Source organism: Chaetura pelagica, unplaced genomic scaffold (assembly GCF_000747805.2).
Source record: "Chaetura pelagica isolate M959 unplaced genomic scaffold, ChaPel_1.0 scaffold505, whole genome shotgun sequence".
NCBI lineage: Eukaryota > Metazoa > Chordata > Aves > Apodiformes > Apodidae > Chaetura > Chaetura pelagica.
Window position 1 is genome coordinate 72,759 of NW_009953211.1, and position 14,469 is coordinate 87,227.

At 53.4% G+C, this 14,469-nt stretch overlaps 1 protein-coding gene across 1 annotated transcript in view; it reads left to right on the forward strand.

The window, feature by feature from the left end:
* Positions 1 to 2: 2 nt before the first annotated feature.
* Positions 3 to 14,469, forward strand: part of PYGB (phosphorylase, glycogen; brain) — a gene marked incomplete at its 5' end in the record, with an annotated part of 21,776 nt that continues 7,309 nt past the window's right edge. Inside the window, 10 exons of the mRNA XM_009997562.1 lie at positions 3 to 98; positions 2,328 to 2,429; positions 4,264 to 4,342; positions 5,668 to 5,771; positions 7,191 to 7,322; positions 10,656 to 10,767; positions 11,823 to 11,905; positions 13,492 to 13,635; positions 13,981 to 14,073; positions 14,205 to 14,351. Coding sequence (XP_009995864.1) covers positions 3 to 98; positions 2,328 to 2,429; positions 4,264 to 4,342; positions 5,668 to 5,771; positions 7,191 to 7,322; positions 10,656 to 10,767; positions 11,823 to 11,905; positions 13,492 to 13,635; positions 13,981 to 14,073; positions 14,205 to 14,351 — 1,092 coding nt within the window. The remainder of the gene's footprint in view (positions 99 to 2,327; positions 2,430 to 4,263; positions 4,343 to 5,667; positions 5,772 to 7,190; positions 7,323 to 10,655; positions 10,768 to 11,822; positions 11,906 to 13,491; positions 13,636 to 13,980; positions 14,074 to 14,204; positions 14,352 to 14,469) is intronic.

Consider the following 14,469-nt stretch of genomic DNA (forward strand, 5'->3'; position numbering starts at 1 on the left):
CCCGCGACTACTACTTCGCCCTCGCCCACACGGTGCGCGACCACCTGGTGGGGCGCTGGATCCGCACCCAGCAGCACTACTACGAGCGGGACCCCAAGGTGAGCCCCCCGCCCGCCCCGCTGCGGGGGGAACCCGCGCCTCGAGGGGGGGGGGAGCGGGGCCCCGCGGGTGTCCCCTCGCAGGTGTCACTGTGGACGTGACCCCTGGGCATCCCCACAGCCGTTTCCTTCTTGTGCCCCTCGCCACGGCCACGTCCCCTTGGGCGTCTCCACGGCCGTGTCCCTCAGGCACCTCGCCGTGGCTTTTTCCCTGTGGGCATCCCCACGGGCAGGTCCCTGGCTGCACCCTCCTGTGGCTGTGTGTCCACCGTGGTCGGGCACCTCGCCGTGGCCCTCACGTGTCACTCTTGCCCTGTCCCTGCGGGCATCACCGTGGCCTTGTCTCCTGAATGTGCACCTCACTATGGCTGTGTCCCCACAGGCCTTGCCCCAGCCGTGGCCCTCACACACATCTGGACGTGGCTGTGTCCCTCCCTCGTGCTGTTTGCCACACTTCATGTCCCCTCGAGCTTCTTTGCAGCCCTGCCCCGATGAAACTTGCACGTTCCATCTCACGTATCGCCAGGACCGTGACTCCCTGCGCAGCCACGTCCCCTGGCATCCCCCTACCAACATGTCTTCACGAGGGCCTTGCTGCTGCCAGCTCCTCTGCACGCTTCCCCACAGCCTGTGTCCTGCGCTCACACCACCACGGGGCTGTCCTCTATGGGCGCCATCACCTCCACCTCTCAGCTGTGCCTCAGCACAGCCACGTCCTGGCTTTGCTCCTGCACAGCCTGCAGGCAGCTCGGCTTTGAGGCTGGAAGGGAGTTTCGTGCCCTTTGCAAAGCAGACAAGTTCTCCCAGGTCACCAGACCCCAGGGATTTGGTGGTATATGGGGACTTGGCCAGCTCCCTCCTCTTCTCCCCACTTGTCAAGTCAGGATGGTGATGCTGGAGGTGTTGGGGACTGCAGGGATCCCTTTGAATTCAGACACCATCCAGCACTTAACTGGAGACCCCAGGGGGCAGGTGTGTAACTAGAAGAGGCACACACCTCCCCAGCACGCAGGCAGCTGCCTCCCTGAGTCAGCTTTTTTCTTGGGGTTGTGAGTGTTGCCTTGGCACAAGAAACACTGCATTTTCACACCAAGTGTGGCTGCTCATGAACTGGGAGTAATGCTGGTGCCTGGAGCTCTCCCTTTGATCCTTACACAAATGCCCTCTGATCCATATTGCTGCACTAGCAGAAGGGATTGTACAGATCCCATTAAGGCTGAGAGGAGCTCGGGGTGGGTTTGTGTGCTGTCCCATGAACTTGTCTTTTCACTAGAAACACGTCCCTGCGGGAAACTCAGAGGAGTTGAGTATTTATGGCACTGTGTGATGTTTTCAGTCTTACCAAGGAGCCTGAAAGAACAGATGGAGCCTTTCAGACTCCCAGCAGAGGTCGCAGAGCGGGTAATCCTGCTGCTTAGTGGTGAAAGTTCCCAGACATGAAGGAAAGAGGTTCAAGGGGAAGCCCGATTTAACATCAGGCTATTGCTCTGTTAAAAAATCCTGTTTATTAGTAAGAGTACCTGCGGCGGTCGATCTGAATGAGGGCGACAGTTTGCACAGCAGTCTGCGCTGCTTCTCATTCTACAGGCAGGCTGTCATCAGTATTTGTGGCACAGGCACAGCTGCTCCGGACCTTGGAAGGTCACCGCAGAGCAGCCTGACTTGCACACTTGTCCCAGGAGCCCTGCCATCCGTGGGACAGTTTATTTGTTCAACAGGGTGAAACGTGTGTGTGAAACTTGATGCGGGGAGAACAGAAGGACCCATGTGATAGGACTGCTGGAAAGTTGCTAGCAGGAAGGGGCCTAGCCTGCTGGGGGGCTTGCTCTGTCTTTCGGCAGGCTCTGGATCAGCTTCAGCTCGGCATGGAAAGACTTTAAAAGCCCAGAGTAAGCGCCACCTCAGCAGAGCTTGGCGGTGTATAAATATACCATTCAGCATCCTAGGTAATTCTTGCCCTGAGTTAATTAAGGCAACACTTAACAGGCAACGAGATTTTTCTATAGAAGGCTGTTGGCAGGGAGGCCCACAGCAGAGGGTTGGCTGGCATCCCACATGAGGTCCTTCTGACAAACAAACTGGTGCGTGGTGTTCAGGAGCGGTTGCCAAGAACCAGTTGGGGAAGATGTCCCTACTCTGGAAAGCACTTCAGTCTGCTCCTAATTTTAAGCTGCTTTGGTGAAAACCAAGTGCTGTGCTGTGTGTAAGCATCTTGCTTTGCCTCCCCAGCGCATTTACTACCTGTCCCTGGAGTTCTACATGGGCCGCACTCTGCAGAACACCATGGTGAACCTGGGCCTGCAGAACGCTTGTGATGAAGCTATTTACCAGGTGAAATCTCGGGGGTACTGGGGTCCACCTGAAGCATTGGCCAAACTCTTCCACGCAAAGACTGGGCTGGGTATCTTTATTTCTCTGGGCTTCCTTATAAGGATGTGTTATTTTGACTAAACGAAGTGAGACTTGGCTCTCTGATCGTGTTTTTCATCTCCTAGAAAAGACTATGGGAGAACCTTGGGGCTCCTTGAGAGTTGGAGTATGGTTTTCTTAAGCCACCGTTTTCATGTAGTGACTGGGAAAATCCTGAAGAATATCCAGAAAGCAACACCCAGTATCCCAAAAGACTAGAGAATCCCAGGCTGCAAGTAGCTTTCCATTGCTGGGAAACCTGATGGCTCGTCATGGGAGGTGTAGTCTCATAGTGGAGGTTGGGCCAGAAGGGGAAACTGGAGCACCAAACCACCAGATTACAGTTCATACATGCAGGTACACATGGCACTGCAGCAGTGCTGCTGGATAGAAGTGAATTGCTGCAGAAGAAGGGAGGGAGGAAGGGAGGTTTAGAAAGCATTTGCTTGAATTACAATGTCATCAGATGAGTTCAAACTAGAAAAAACACATCTGAATGTTACCAAGGAAATCACAAACGCAAGGTCATAGTTACTTGCAGCCACCTCTGCAGCAGGACAGTGACCTTTTTGACAGATAATGAGTTTTTGGTCTTTCTCACCCAAAAGCTTTCTTTCCTCCCCTCCTCCCTTGCCCCACCAGATCGATCCATGTTACACTTCCTAGCAGCAGTTGGCGCTGCCATTGTTTCTCAAAATGAGGTGCTATGGTTGCTTGATGAAGCATCCTGGTGAGCACTTTCCCTGTCAAGGGATGGAAAGGGATTTCCAGGGTGGGACCTGGCAGGTTTCCTCTGAGGTGTTGTGCCTCACACAGCAGTCTGATTTTTCTCAGGGAGGATCCTCAAGTCCATTTGCAAGGCATTTTCTGTGTGCTGATTTGACCTGATGTGTGAGAGGAGGCTTCCTTGGCTGTAGTATCCTCTGATAGATGGAGCTTGTCATGGCCAGTGGCCAGCTGGGATGGGAGGTCTCGTATTCCAGCATGGCTCTGTTGCTGAGAGAATTCGCCTTGGGCTTTGTGACCCTGTCACAAGATGCATGAGACTTTCCCAGCTTGTGGTTGCAGATCCCTGAAGTGCTGGGAGAGTGGTTCAGGGAGCAGCCGCGGTGTCAGCCTGACTCCCCACTGTCCCTGAGGTGAGATGCTGCTGCCCTCCAAGAGGCAACACGTCTCAACTCCTAGATAGTCCCTTGCTGCTGGCATGCTTAGCCTTCATCTGGCAGCAGCCCCGGAGCCGGGGAACAAATGGCCTGATGGACGCAGCAGAGGAGACAACCACTTCCAGACATGGACTCCAGCCAGCGAGCCTGGCGGCGGGTTGGGCAGGATGCGGGAGGACATGGACTGTAACAGCAAGTGCTGCAGTAACCAGCTGCTGGTGTGGTCATTGCCCTTCGGCAAGGAGCGGGTGGGCGCAGGCAGAGGGGCAGCCCGACGGCGGAAGGGCCTCCTGGCATGAGGGGCTGCCAGGAGATGAGTGTTGTGTTTGAGCTCTCTAAGGAAACCTAGCTCGTGGGAAGGTGACATTTGATGATGGGCTAAGTTGTTTTTTAATTAATTGGGCTGCCCGGAGACTATAGGCTGGTGAGATGCTTTGTGGGGAGGGAAGGGTAGAGGGATGCAGAGACCTCAATGGGTTTAATTTCCTCTGGTGTGGGTTGTTTTGGGATCCGTGGTTGCCCTCCTGGGAGAGCAGCCCCAGGGCATGGGCTTTGGGTGGTGACGTGTTCTGCTGTGTCTCTTTCCCCAACAGCTGGGTTTGGACTTGGAGGAGCTGGAAGAAATAGAAGAAGATGCTGGGCTGGGAAATGGAGGCCTAGGCCGACTGGCAGGTAATCTGGGGGGAGGGGAGTCCCCTCTTTGTGCAGAGTGCATGGGGACCGAGGGTGGCCTGGCTGGAGGCTGTCACACCCTCGCCACCAGCACTGCAAGCAGGACAGCAGGCAGAGCTCAGCCTGCATCCTTGCTCCCTACTCCATGTGAAATCTCTCACTTCTTGGAGGCACCCAAGCAGCTCACATGTAGGCAGATTGTTGGCTTCTATTTTAATCTGCCTGTCCCACGGGACTCCTGGAGACAAGAGCTCCCCAGTGCTGAGGAAACACCAGGGCTGATTTTTACCAGAGCTGTTTCAGACTGAGGGCTGGAAGGGTTTGCTTTGAAGGCAGTAATAGTGAAGTAGCTGGTGGAGCAGCAAGTCAGGTCAGAAGCCCTGCTTTACCAGGCAGGCAGACTTAGAGCAAAGCATGGGCAGCTTGGGCTAGAAGAGCTGTCACTGCGACAAGGCTGGATTAGGCATTTTGGTGACCTGCCCTTGTCACTAACAAATTGGGGGTGTTCATGGTGGCTTGGCAGGACATGCACAGGGTCCTGCTGCAGGCTGTCCCCTTCTGTCCCTTCTGCACGCAGATTTTCTCTGAGTAATAAACGTTTCCAATGGTGTTGGTTGCAGCAGCTCCTCACCCCCATCTTGTGCAGAGTGCATGGGGACCGAGGGTGGCCTGGCTGGAGGCTGTCACACCCTCGCCACCAGCACTGCAAGCAGGACAGCAGGCAGAGCTCAGCCTGCATCCTTGCTCCCTACTCCATGTGAAATCTCTCACTTCTTGGAGGCACCCAAGCAGCTCACATGTAGGCAGATTGTTGGCTTCTATTTTAATCTGCCTGTCCCACGGGACTCCTGGAGACAAGAGCTCCCCAGTGCTGAGGAAACACCAGGGCTGATTTTTACCAGAGCTGTTTCAGACTGAGGGCTGGAAGGGTTTGCTTTGAAGGCAGTAATAGTGAAGTAGCTGGTGGAGCAGCAAGTCAGGTCAGAAGCCCTGCTTTACCAGGCAGGCAGACTTAGAGCAAAGCATGGGCAGCTTGGGCTAGAAGAGCTGTCACTGCGACAAGGCTGGATTAGGCATTTTGGTGACCTGCCCTTGTCACTAACAAATTGGGGGTGTTCATGGTGGCTTGGCAGGACATGCACAGGGTCCTGCTGCAGGCTGTCCCCTTCTGTCCCTTCTGCACGCAGATTTTCTCTGAGTAATAAACGTTTCCAATGGTGTTGGTTGCAGCAGCTCCTCACCCCCATGCACAGCAGGCTGTAGCAGGTGCAGCAAGCGAGGGGTGAGGTTCCTTGCAATATGGCCATGCTCTTCTGGTCTTCCAGCTTGCTTCCTGGACTCCATGGCCACGCTGGGGCTGGCAGCATACGGCTACGGCATCCGCTACGAGTTCGGTATCTTCAATCAGAAGATTGTCAACGGCTGGCAGGTACACTGGCAAACTCAAGTCACCCTTTCTCCTTCTATTTCGTGGTGTGGTGGCCACCTCTGCCTGTCGACAATGCACTGTGGTGCCTTGAGCTGCTCGTAAGCAGGGTGTTGGAGCCAGTCACCTTCCTGTTGCTTGTGCTGAGCCTTGGGCTCTGACTGCCCGAGCAGAGAAGTGGTGAGGGTGGTGGGTGTGTGTGCAGCAGGTGCACGTGAGGGCCCAGGGAGCAGGGGACACGTTGTGAGCTCATCCAGGCCAGTCAGCAGCCCAGCAAGATGGTGCTGGGGCTGAGCCCACAGGGCATGGCTGGGACCAGAGGTCTCCCTGCCCAGGTCTCCGTGGCACGGCTGCAACAACCTGAGAGTCCCATCCAGCCTGGATGCCAGTGAGCAAGGAGTCAGGCTAAGGACAGAGATGTGGCTCAACACCTCATGAAGGTGTTTGGTGGAGGATGAATTTGAACATGATAGAACACATGCAAGTGCCTGGGCTTTTGCTACTCTTGTGGTTTCCCTGGGACACTGGCAGCAGGGGCTTCAACAGGGCATCTCCTCTAGCATTAATGATCGTAACAGTTTGCAAGTGAAAATAGGCTATAAAACTGCCCTAACTGTTCGTTTTCCCTAGTGTATATCTGGAAATGGTTTCCACTGGGAGACTCGCCTTGCTTCATAGCGTAAAGGACCTTTTCTTCCCCTTAAAATAGCTCTCCAAAAGTCAGGGAGGGTGAGAGGTTTAAGGGTTGGTTGTTTTTTTTTTGCTCCTTCCCCACAAAGAATCTGCAATGCTAGGCCCTATAAATGGTGCAAGCAGAAAAAAAGCATCCCCTATATTTGGCTTCATGTTGCTTTATAAAAAAAACAGTAGTGGTGTCGGTGCTGGGTTGTTGTTCAGACCTGCTCCCCCGCCTGGCAGAAAAATGCCTGTGGGCCCTGAGCATCTCTCCACGTGCCTCATCCCCTCTGGCTTCTGGTGCACGTCAGCCTTGGTGGCTCTGCTGAATTCACTTCACTGTCGTTGGTGCTGCTATGAGCAGAGAGGAGAAATCCTCTCTGGCAGAGAGCAGAGCATTTAGCGAGGGGGTGGTTTGTGGCCAGGAACAGCACCAGTGGGCTTCCCACGTGCCCACTGTCACAGTCAAACTGGATGTGAAGGCCTTGAGACAGACTCTGAGTGCAGCAGTTTGGGTGGTTTCGACCTGTACAGCTCTGCAAAGCCCATAGGTGCTGGTTTATTTATACCAGCTGGGATGCAGTCACCCACGTTTCAGAAAGCCCAGCTGCCCTCTAGAGGTCTCCGCTTGCCTGTTGTTTTTTTTTAAAGCCAGCTTCCTAAAGCTTTTGCTTCTGAGCTGACCTCCTTTTGGAGAGCCTAGTTCCCACACAAAGCCATCCCCTGAGCCCTCTGTGCCTCTTGCAGGTGGAGGAGGCGGACGACTGGCTGCGCTACGGGAACCCCTGGGAGAAGGCCCGCCCGGAGTACATGCTCCCCGTGCAGTTCTATGGCCGTGTGGAGCACAGCCCCGAGGGGGTGAAGTGGGTGGACACCCAGGTACCAACACCTGCCTCCCTCCTGGGCTGGGGGAAGGCAAGGCCAGGGTGGCTTGGGATTCTGTCCCAGCCCGGCAAAACTCTCTCTGCTGCCCTTGCAATTACAAAGGTGACTTTGTTGGCCACAGCTGCAGCAGGATTTGAGGAAAGCGTGATATGACTGTGCTGTTTAGTCACAGCTGTAACCTGAGATCAGTTGGGAGACCCTACCCTGCTGGTCTTCCCCAGCCAAAACAATGCTGTGATTCCATGTCCAGGGTGAAGCCCCACGGTCTTGCCTGGATCGATGTCAAAGCAGGAGCACATCCCCAGCAGCTGAGCTAGGCTCCTTCCACACTGCTCCTGGCTACCACTCACTCAGACCCAGTGGTTTTGCAGGTGGTTCTGGTGCTGCTGCTGTGGATGGAGATTAATATTGTGGGGTGGGCATGGAACAATCCTGCAGGTGTTTTAACTCCCGTGGTCAGAGCAAGCTCCCCTTTCCCAGAGCAGCCTGATAGGTAGAGTGCTGTCAGGGGAGGCTGGAGGCATGGCTTCAAGTCTCCAGTCTGCCTGGAGGACTTGTTTTGTGGCATTGTGGAGAGGAAATGCTTGTTGACCCTCCCAAAGGCTGATTCACTGGAAGGAAGTGCACCCATTCAGCAGGCTTTGGAGCGATGGGAAAGCTGAGCCAAAAGGAACCGAACGAGGTTCAACAAGAGTAAGTGTAGAGTTCTGCACCTGGGGAGAAATATCACCATTTGCCTATAAAGATGAGGGTTTGCCCTGCTAGAAAGCAAATCCATGGAAAAGGACCTTTGAGACGTGATGGGCAACAAGTTATCCATGGGGCAGGAATGTGCCCTTGTGGCCAAGGAGGCCAATGGTATCCTGGGGTGCTTTAAGAAGAGTGTGTCCAGCAGGTCAAGGGAGGTTTTCCTCCCCCTCTACTCTGCCCTAGTAAGACCACATTTGGAGTATTGTGTCCAGTTCTGGGCTCCCCAGTTCAAGAGAGACAGGGATTTACTTGAGAGAGTCCAACAGAGGGCTATGAGGATGATTAAGGGAGTGGAACCCCTGCCCTATGAGGAAAGACAGAGACCTGGGGCTGTTTAGTCTAGAGAAGACTGAGAGAGGAGCTTATTAATGTTTACAAATATCTGAAGGGTGGGTGTCAAGAGGGGCCAGTCTCTTTTCAGTTGTGCCCTGCAACAGGACAAGGGGCACTGGATGCAAACTAGAGCACAGGAAGTTCCACCTCAACATGAGGAAAAACTTCTTTACTTGTGAGAGTAACAGAGCACTGGAACAGGCTGCCCAGAGAGGTTGTGGAGTCTCCTTCTCTGTAGGATTTCAAGACCTGTCTGGATGCCTTTCTGTGTGACCTGAACAAGGTGATCCTACTCTAGCAGAGGGATTGGACTAGAGGATCTCCAGAGATCCCCTCCAACCCCTAATATTCTATGATTCTATGGATGTTGGGAAGTATTGCTGTGCTTCAGGAATGCATTCCAGTCTTACAGTTGAGGAAGGCAGGCTTCAAAGATGCACGGGCTTATTAAGAGGATTGAAGATGTTTCAGTCTCTCCTGTCCAAGCACTGTCTAGGATGGAGGAAGGAATTAATTTCTCTGGGATTTAGGGACATGACCTAGCCTTGTTCCCATGACATTCAAGGGTGTGTCAGCCTAATGTGCCAGCTCTGTCCATCTGAGGAGTGCAGAGTCATAAAGCCAAGCCATTCTCTTCAGCACCAAGAGCTGAAGCTCAGTTCTGAAGTTGCCTGGGCCCACTCAGAGGAGGTCCTTTTCCAGGGGTCCTGATTGTCAATGTCTGTGCAGTGACCTGGGCCATTCCCAGGACAAACACAGTGCAGATGTTCAACACCACAGAGCAGTGAACTGCATGGAGGCACCATGCCAGAGCTCTCTAGGGAAGCAGACACCCAGTTGGGGACCGAGTGCCACTGCCTTTCAACGTGCTCCTTTTCTGACCCTGGCAGTAGTCCTAGGTTTCAGGGATCCCAAGCAGTGCAGTGGAAACGTTGCTTCCTACAAAGAGGTCAATTTTCAGCTAGGGCTGTTAAGGGAACAAGTTGGAAAGGCTGAAAAAATGCAGTCTCCAAATATAGCATCACTCAGTTCACGTTATGTGTGCCCCAGTCCCATGGCTCAGGCAGAGCAGGCTTTCTGCTGGTTTCCATGTTTGGATCTGGTAATAGCAGCTTTGAGCCTGAGCTTTTGCTCATTCCCTCCAGAGGGAAGGTGTTGCTGACGCCAGCACAAAGATGCTGTTCAGGGCCAACATGCTGAGCTGCCTGGGTTTTCCCTGCCCTGTGAGCACAGCTGCTTCAGGCCTGTGCTGCCTCTCACCTCGTTGCCTGGGGACAGCCTCTGGCTGCCAGGGTGTCATGCCACTACACACTGACTTGTTCAGGGGGGTGCTGGCTCCTTTTGCCAGTATCAGAGAGGCAGTCTGGGCTGCAGGGTCAGGGCCTTGATCTGCAAGGACCATTCAGCTCTGCTGGCATAAGCCCTGAGCCTCTTTGTTCCAGGCTGAGGTTGGGATGCTTTGTCTTGCTGCTCAGCTTATCTGGACACATGCAGATGTCGGCACAGAAGTGAGCTGGAGCACACAAGCTTGGAAGCACACCCTTGCCTGGGTACTGTAATTTGAGCTGGGAGCCCCAGTGTTAACTCCCTGTAGCCATGTGTGCAGCATCTGATGCTGGAGCATCATCCATAGGCTGCACTAACAGTTTTGCACTCATGTTCACTTTGGGTGCTGGACATCTCAGTGGATTTACCTGTGCATGTTCAACAAACTTTGAGCATTGGGTGGATTGCTCTGGGAATGGCTCTGGGGGAGTAAGGGTGGGCCCTGGCAGGCTGCAGAAGGCTAATAGGTGGGGTGCAGGCTGTGGAGTTTATCCCAGATAAACACAAAGGTCCCAGCTGCCGTGGCCCTACACCAGCATAGAATCACAGTGGGCAGCTGAGGATGCTTCCAGTACTCTGGGAATAACTAATAGGTATGCCAGTTGGTAAAGGAAGGTCAGGAGGTTGCTTTCAGCTCTATTCTCCATTTCACTGATGGGCTTGTAACTCCAGTTCATCAGCAAAGCTCCAAACAGGTCAGCTTCTCCTGTTAATGCTTTACCAGTAGGTGTTCAAAGTGCTCATGATGGGAGGGAAGTCTGTGAAGCTCAGCAGGTGTGTTGTAGTGAGGTGAGATTCTTACCACAACCAGGAGTCATCTGTGTCTTCTGGATTCTTCCTGCAGAGGTTTCAGCTGCTTTCCCACCTTCTCTGAGGCCACCATGCTGCTAATCATAGGGGAATACTGTCCTTTTGCAGGTTGTCCTTGCTATGCCTTATGACACACCAGTGCCAGGATACAAGAACAATACTGTAAACACCATGAGGCTGTGGTCTGCAAAAGCACCCAATGACTTCAACCTCCAGGAGTGTAAGTGCTATCCCTCCACTGCCTCTCTTCTGGTGAGGCTGGGACATGGTTGTTCCTGTGTGCACAGCACTCCCCATCTGGCTTGCTTTATCCATATCTCCTGGCTACCTCCAAGACACAGTGCTGTGTGCACATCCGCGCTACTTCCAACCACTTCCAGAGCTCTCCTGCACCAGAACACCCACCCATCCATCCTTCTTCCATCCCTGTCACACTTAACGTTCTCAAAACTTGCTCTGTGCCTTTCCCAAGTGGTAGACCACCTCCTGCTGCATTCTGCACATCATCAAATGAGCTGCAAACCCACACTTGCCATGGAGGGTCATTTCTCTCATCCTTTGGTGCTGAAGAAAAAGAACAGCACAGTCCACTTTACTGTTGGTTTGCTTTGGGTCTGTGTGTGACCTCTCTAGTATTTTTTTTCAGGCTCTAATTGTAGTGCTGAAGAGCAGACATAGGATAACTAACATACCAAATGCAGTGCTGCACTGTTACAGAAGGGGAAGGTTTTAGACTAGAATGATTTTATTTATTCCTCCGTACTGGCAGGCACAGAGATGTGTGTGTTCAAGCAGCCTTGCCAGGAGAACTTGTGTGGGACAATGGATGATGGCTCTCAAGTCCTTGTCACGTCTCCTTGATTCTTGATGTGCAGCTGCGAGCTGGGTTTCAGCTCAGGAGTTGAGTGTGACTGTGGTCTTTGTGCTGCTTTGCCCTGCCCCATCTCTCCTTAGTCCTTAAGCAAGATGACTGGTCACTCACATCCTTTTTTTTTTGCCTTCTCTGGCTGCTATCTGTCTGCCAATTCTGTCTGTCCTTCCTGATATGTGTGCCTTGAGAAACTGCACAGAGATACACCTTTCTCATCTCCCATCTCCTCCTGTCTTTCTGGTGCCTTTCACATATGTACATTCCCATTCGTATTTCATTAATACCATCCTGAATGTTCCTGTTACTAATCTCTCCACAAGAGAAGAGGGAGAAGTGCTGTGTCAGGGACCAGGCTGAACCTCTCCAGCTGCTGCAGTGCTGTGTGTATTTCTCTCTTGCTGCAGTCAACGTGGGTGACTACATCGAGGCGGTGTTGGACAGAAACCTGGCTGAAAACATATCCCGAGTCCTGTACCCAAATGACAACGTGAGTGACTCTTTTGCATCACCTGGGGGTTCTGGTAGACAGGAGGATGACCATGAGCCAGCAATGTGCCCTTGTAGCCAGGAAGGCCAATGGCATCCTGGGGTGAATTAGAAAGGGTGTGGTTAGTAGGTCAAGAGAGGTTCTCCTCCCCCTCTATTCTGCACTGGTGAGGCCACATCTGGAGTATTGTGTCCAGTTCTGGGCCCCACAGTTCCAGAAGGACAGGGAACTGCTTGAAAGAGTTCAGTGCAGAGCCACAAAGATGATGAAGGGAGTGGAACATCTCCCTGATGAGGAAAGGCTGAGGGAGCTGGGTCTCCAGCTTGGAGGAAACTGATGAGTGACCTCATCAGTGTTTACACATACATTAAGGATGAGTGTCAGGAGGACAGAGCCAGGCTTTTTTCAGTGATGACCAGTGATAGAACAAGGGGCAGTGGGTGCAAACTGGGGCATAGGAGGTTCCACGTAAACATCAGAAAAACCTTCTTTACTGTGAGAGTGACAGAGCACTGGAACAGGCTGCCCAGAGAGGCTGTGGAGTCTCCTTCCCTGGAGACATTCAAACCCCACCTGGACACGTTCCTGTGTGATGTGCTCTGGGTGACCCTGCTCTGGCAGGGGGGTTGGACTGGATGGTCTTTCAAGGTCCCTTCCAACCCCTAGGATTCTGTGATTCTTTGATTCTGTGATTTCTTCCCTGCTGCTCAGGATCATCCTCCCTGTAGTTGTATCACCATGTTTGCAAGCATTGTGGAAAGTCATGGCCACCTGATGTTTCTGGTTCTGGTTTGAGGATTTGCAGTACAATAGGTTGGCCTCGAAATGCTCAGAGAAAAGACAGAGTTCTGCTGGCTCCAGAGGGTCTCTGCTGACTGATGGGAGCTGCGAGTTTGGCCCATATTGTATAGCTGCTCTGTTACCTCTTCAGATTCAAGGCAGTTGCCAATTCAGGCGGCTGACGCTTTGCAAAAGTTGTCGTTTCAGAGGCGGCCATGAGGGGGGGACACGTTTCCATCTCCGGTTCAAGGCATTTCTCACTGCAGGGACTGTCCCAGGCCAGGCACTCACTGGGCAATGGAGCCAAGAGGAAAGAGCCCTCACTGTTTAGTCATGGATTAGCATCAGTGCGGGAAAAGCTCATCTCCTGCACTTTACCCTCACTCTCTCATTCCTGCTAAAATAGAACAGCATGAAGGGTAGCATGTGTGGGGAGCAGCTAGTGTGTCCAGACACTGTCTCCTGGCTCTTGCTGTGAGTCCAAAAACCCTTGGTCCAAAAGCCCTGCAAAGGGTCTTGCTGCAAGGGAGGGAGCTGCTCCTGCTCTGTAGGAGTAGCATGGATGTGGCAGGTTCTGTTGTCCTCTGGAGGCAGGTGTTTGGGATGCCAAGCCCCTTGTCAGTCCCCACAGATGCTGCCCCATCAGAAGCAGTATGAGAAACACCCATGTTTGCCCTTGATGAGGTTCTGAACCTGTGAGACCTCTTGGGAATTCCATCAGAGCGTACAGGAGCATCTCCAGGGGGTTGGCTGTCAGCTGGGGATGGCAGCTGCAGCACTGATGGCTGTGACCCCCTCACTTGCAGTTCTTCGAAGGCAAGGAGCTGCGGCTGAAGCAGGAGTACTTTGTGGTGGCTGCCACCCTCCAGGACATCATCCGCCGCTTTAAGTCCTCCAAATTTGGCTGCCGAGACCCTGTGAGAACATGCTTTGAAACCTTCCCAGACAAGGTGAGTTTGTGGGCAGAGAGGGTGTGGGGGCATTTCAGCCAGACCTGCCTGTTGTGAGGGAGAGCAGGATGCTTGGGACCAAGTAGGAGCATGTATACAAAGACCCTGGCAATTTGGGTTGGAAAAAAAGGTCACCTCTCAGCCTGTTATCCCAGGGCATATTTTGCAATTTGGAGCAAAACTTGCAAAGGTTGAGTAGCTCCATGTCTGGGAGCCACGTGTGTTTCTGCAGCATGTGCCCTGAGAAGGGGCTTGGGATCGACCCTCACCCCAACCCCCGTGCATCTGGGACACTGTCACAGTCTTCTCATTGCCAGATCTGATCCCAGCAAGTCTGTGTTGCAGGTGGCTATTCAGCTGAACGACACCCACCCTGCCCTCTCCATCCCAGAGCTCATGCGGATTTTGGTGGATGTGGAGAAAGTGGAGTGGGACAAGGTAAGCAGAGCTGGGAGGTCCGTGCCGAACCTTGCAGGGGATAGAGCTGTTGTCCCCTCCTCACACAGATGGGGATTCCTTTCCCCTCCTGGTCGGGGCACGTACGTACTAACCTGCTGTCTGCCATGCAGGCCTGGGAGATCACGAAGCGGACCTGTGCCTACACCAACCACACCGTGCTGCCCGAAGCCCTGGAGCGCTGGCCCGTCTCCATGTTTGAAAAGCTGCTGCCGCGTCACCTGGAGATCATTTACGCCCTCAACCAAATGCATCTGGATGTAAGGGGGCCGGGCTTGGCCGCGGGCTGTGGGCACGCTGGGGGTCTCCATCCGGCTGCCTTGGATAGGAACGTTGCTGGGTCCCGTGGAGGGGCTGTGGCTGATGTGCCCATTCCTG